Source organism: Zea mays, chromosome 8 (genome assembly GCF_902167145.1).
Source record: "Zea mays cultivar B73 chromosome 8, Zm-B73-REFERENCE-NAM-5.0, whole genome shotgun sequence".
Taxonomy (NCBI): domain Eukaryota; kingdom Viridiplantae; phylum Streptophyta; class Magnoliopsida; order Poales; family Poaceae; genus Zea; species Zea mays.
Window position 1 is genome coordinate 41,009,473 of NC_050103.1, and position 4,978 is coordinate 41,014,450.

The 4,978-nt window shown below is 43.7% G+C and overlaps 1 protein-coding gene across 1 annotated transcript; it reads left to right on the plus strand.

Annotated features, from left to right (window-relative positions):
- The first annotated feature begins 245 nt into the window (after window positions 1-245).
- On the plus strand, window positions 246-4,462 carry LOC100383467 (Alkaline/neutral invertase A mitochondrial). The gene is made up of 6 exons (NM_001176115.1): window positions 246-1,059; window positions 2,275-2,440; window positions 2,546-2,757; window positions 2,989-3,482; window positions 3,646-3,694; window positions 3,782-4,462. Exons 1-6 carry the CDS (start codon window positions 421-423, stop codon window positions 4,100-4,102), a joined length of 1,881 nt encoding a protein of 626 aa, NP_001169586.1. The 5' UTR covers window positions 246-420; the 3' UTR covers window positions 4,103-4,462.
- Window positions 4,463-4,978: the final 516 nt, after the last annotated feature.

Genomic DNA, 4,978 nt, shown 5'->3' on the forward strand with positions numbered 1-4,978 from the left:
TAGAGGACCGTTTAGAGGACGTTGCTGGAGTGAGTAGACGACGTCCTTGTCCTCTAAATTTAGGGTATAGTACCCTTTAGAGCTCCTTGTTGGAGTTAATGACCTCAACCTTTTCCACGTTTAGCGAACGGGCATGTGGCAAAAAACTTCAGAAACGTTTCCTTTAAATCCAGGGTGGACCCCACAAACAACCGCCCGATCTTTATAAAAAGCCTGCCCCCTCCCAGCTCTCCTGTGCGTTGTCCGTTGTATCCCCACCAAACCCAAACCGAACCGTTCTTTGCACTTTCGCATTCGCAGATCGAACCCTCTTCGACCAAATATTTGACACAAGTTACCTTTGCCTGTATTGCTTTCTTGCGCGTAGCCCCCTGAAGCTATCTCCGACGCGCGCCCGTGTCCTTCGCCGGAGCTTGCCATATGAATGGTCAAACCCCGATGGGGCTCGCCGCAGCAGCAGCCGCAGCAGTGAGGCCGTGCCGCCGCCGCCTCCTCTCGTCCGCCTCCGCTGCCGCGGCGTCAAAGACGGCGGCGCGCACCGCGACCCCGCTATTTCCCAGATTGCCCCACCCGCACCACCCCCCGTACGGCCGGCGCCTCCCCTTCCTCGTCTCCGCGGCGTCGCAGTCGCAGGCCTCGCAGACCGGCCCGGACACCCATGTACTGGTCCCCGTCCCCTCCGACCCCCGCGCCGCCGTTTCAGGCAACCTCCCTTTCTTCGACCGCGTCCTCTTCCCGGACTCGTTCCCGCTTGAGACCCCGCCTGTCAAGGAGGAGGACGCGGCGGCGGCACAGACCGATGAGGCGGTCGCGCCGGCCGCGCCCTTGAGGCAGGAGACGGAGACGGAGAGGGAAGCGTGGAGGCTGCTGCGGAGGGCGGTCGTTAGCTACTGCGGCGAGCCCGTGGGGACGGTGGCGGCAGAGGACCCCGAGTGCACGGAGACGCTCAACTACGACCAGGTCTTCATCAGAGACTTCGTGCCCTCCGCGCTCGCCTTCCTCATGCGCGGCGAGACCGAGATCGTCCGCAACTTCCTCCTCCACACCCTGCAGCTTCAGGTGAGCTAATCCCGATCTGCTTAGTAACTCGTTCTCTGGTCAAAATTTGAAATTCCTGAAGAAGTGAATGCTAGCTGAATATTAATTGCTTAGTAGTGTTAATGGAGTGTACGCGAGTTTTTTTTTCGTGAGTTGTGGAAATAGACACCGAAGTCTGGATCACTATTTGAGGATTTCTTTTTCTATTACCATTTTCTGTCGTTTATTTCTCTGGATAAGTGAAAAGTGTCATCGTTTTACTGAATGCGTACCAGTTTGTGGTTATTTAGGTCTGAGATGAGCTATTTCTTTTCTTGTGGAAATTAGTGATAAGATTTAAGTTTTGCCGTATAATTATGTTGCTCTCGTATAAAAGTGCCATGAAGTAGACACGGTCTAAGCTGGCTCGAACAAGAGCATGTAAAGGCTCCTCTGCCCTAAATTTAGTGGAGATTTCCCCTATCTCCTCCAGCAACGTCCTCTAGAGCATCCTTTGAATTTAGAGGATGTTCCTACGTCATATTCTCTCTTCTCTATTATTTTAAAACTTTAAATAAAAAATTAAGAAAAACTAAAATATGTATAAAATATTTCAGGGTATGACAAATACATACAAAAGTTAATGTAAAATATCTCTAATATAGGTATTTATATATAGAGGACGCTACTAGAGAGGAACCAGATATGGAGGAATTTTTTAGACTGTAAATGAGGGATATAGATAGATATAGATGATGCTGACGGAGACAATCTAATGTAAGCTTGTTTCACTTGAAAGAAACAACCGATTTCACCAGAGGATCTCGTTCTGTTTTGCCAGTAAAATGCAGTAGCAGACGACCCAATTGAACAATTAAAATTAGATAGTAAGTGCAGTTAAGATTTGATGGTAAGTCTGAGAGGAACAACAACTAAATCATAATTATCCTCTAGGAATTGTACTGACAAGCAATATGCTAATTCTGTCACATACTTTTGCAATTGTACTTCTTTTGAGCTAGATAGATTTCTACAAAAATGATGAAAGGGACGTGAAACGTTTTTTCCTCTGAAAATTCTGAAAGCTGGTTTCGAACAGACTAAGACCATGACTTGATCTATACCACTCAGAGGCACCACTAATATTTTCTCTTAAAGTGAAAAAAATGTGTTTGCTTAACTCCTCTCTGGTTGCTTGTTTATGTTTTTTTACTTTTCTTGAGGTAGTCACTAACCGCTCCTTTCTTTTATGATTAGAGCTGGGAGAAAACTGTTGATTGTTACAGCCCTGGGCAAGGATTGATGCCTGCTAGCTTCAAGATTAGAACCCTACCACTTGATGAGAACAATGAAGGATTTGAGGAGGTTTTGGACCCTGACTTTGGTGAGGCAGCCATTGGCCGTGTAGCTCCTGTGGATTCTGGTACATATCTTCTTCCAACATACGCTGCATATAAGAATTTGTTTTGATGTTACTGTTGTCATACACCTTCGTTCTGCTACTTTAAACCTATCTGTCTTTTTGCAGGACTGTGGTGGATTATTTTGTTGAGAGCTTACAGCAAGATTACTGGGGACAGTGCTTTGCTAGAAAGAGTTGATGTGCAGACAGGAATTCAATTGATACTGAGTTTGTGTTTGGCTGATGGGTTTGACATGTTCCCAACATTACTAGTTACAGATGGATCATGCATGATAGACAGGAGGATGGGAATACATGGGCATCCTCTTGAAATCCAAGTAAGTTGAGTTTAATTGCTTATGGCTTCAATTCATTAGATCCTGGAATAATAATCTGGAATGTTATTGAGCAATAAGAAAGAGATGCTTCCTTAGAGACCAATTCTTTTTTTTTCTCTTGTGTGGGACTAATTTAGTTTATAACAAAAAGAAAATACTTATTTTATAAACCTAGATCTATTCGATATATCAGCTGAAGATTTGTACTTACAAGTTCTTTCTGTTACCCAGGCTTTATTCTACTCTGCTTTACGATGCTCACGAGAAATGCTTGTCGTGAATGATGGATCGAAAAACCTCATCCGTGCCATTAATAACAGGCTCAGTGCATTGTCCTTTCACATCAGAGAATATTACTGGGTTGACATGAAGAAAATAAATGAGATATACAGATACAAGACAGAAGAATACTCACATGATGCCACTAACAAATTCAACATTTACCCTGAGCAAATCCCTTCCTGGCTTGTTGACTGGATTCCTGAGAAAGGAGGTTACCTTATAGGGAATCTGCAGCCAGCTCACATGGATTTTAGGTTCTTCTCTCTTGGTAACCTTTGGGCTATAGCTTCGTCTCTAACTACTCCAAAACAAGCTGAGGGAATCCTTAGCCTTATCGAAGAAAAGTGGGATGATCTTATAGCAAACATGCCCCTCAAGATATGCTACCCTGCAATGGAAGATGATGAATGGCGCATTATTACTGGCAGTGATCCTAAGAATACGTAAGCATCCTTGCTTGTAGAATCAATCTTTCGTTCTGTCCTTGTCTTTCAGTTTGTCATATCTTTTTTTTGTGGTTCTCTGTCTATTTCCTTTGTAGATTAATTTTCTCTTTTGTAACCATCGCATCAATTGTTGACGTGTGACCACTTTGTGCATGTGCAGCCCATGGTCATATCATAATGGTGGATCTTGGCCCACCCTATTATGGCAGGTAAATATCAAAACCAATACTTCCAAATTTCTTGTTGATTTTCATACTTGTAGATCATTGCTGAATTCCCCTTTTTGCTGTTCATAGTTCATACTGGCGTGCATAAAAATGGGTAGACCAGAATTGGCCCGGAGGGCCATTACTGTGGCCGAGGAGAGACTGTCAGATGACAAGTGGCCGGAATACTACGACACTCGATCTGGGAGGTTCATTGGGAAGCAATCCCGATCTTATCAGACATGGACTATTGCTGGTTTTCTGACCTCAAAAATGTTGCTGGAGAACCCAGAGCTGGCTTCTATTCTGACCTGTGATGAGGACCTTGAGCTGCTCGAAGGCTGTGCTTGCTGCCTGTCCAAGAAGAGGACAAGGTGCTCACGGCGAGCGGCCAAGTCACATGCTGCGTGAAACTGTGAAGCTTATGTTGTTTTTTATACTGTTGATGCACAATGTGTACTACCAACGGAGAATTAACCAAGACAGACTCTTCAGAGATACATTAGTATAGGTTTATGTTAGATACCCATCCATTCATTTCCTAGGTGGTTGCTCATTCTTTTTTGCTGAGCTACCACTGATGGGAACTACCCTGGGTGATACCGGTGGTTGAAAGAACAGAGCAAAACATATTTGAAGTTTGTGCTCTCTTGTTGAAGCCCTAACCATTGTATGTCTTGTTGGTACTTGAAAGTAATATGTTGTGTCATTTGCAAACCAAACTGTGACACTGTATCATGTTCGTATCATATTATGGTTACACCTTTGTTGTATTGGATTGTGCTTGGATATGCTATATGCGCTATGTGTGTTTGGTCAGAACATTGTGTTGTTTTTGGCCGATGAATCTGAATGCTGCAGCAGCTGACGAATCTGACACTGCTGTTGCTAAACTATTTGAACCAGACCATCTTGGTCGTTTTTGTCAAACCTAACTGTTGAAAATAAAACCCAGCGGGAGATGTCTTTGACCCACGCTTGCTGAATCAGTCATTCATTTTTCAAAAGTAAGGGCTAGTTTGGCAATTCCATTTTTCCTACCCTCAGGAAAATGAGAATCTCTTGGAAAAATGAAGTTGTCAAACTAGCTCTAAAAAGGCTTATTTACTATAGGATTCAGATTCCTTACATTCTTTCTATAAAGAAACAGGAATTTAAGGTTTCTTCATACCACAACATTAGCCCTTTAGACGTTGTATGGCATTATGGGCATGTCCATTGGACATGATATTTTTTATCTCGCATAAATTCATGGAGCAAAAAAATTCCTTTTTTTTCTGCGCATCA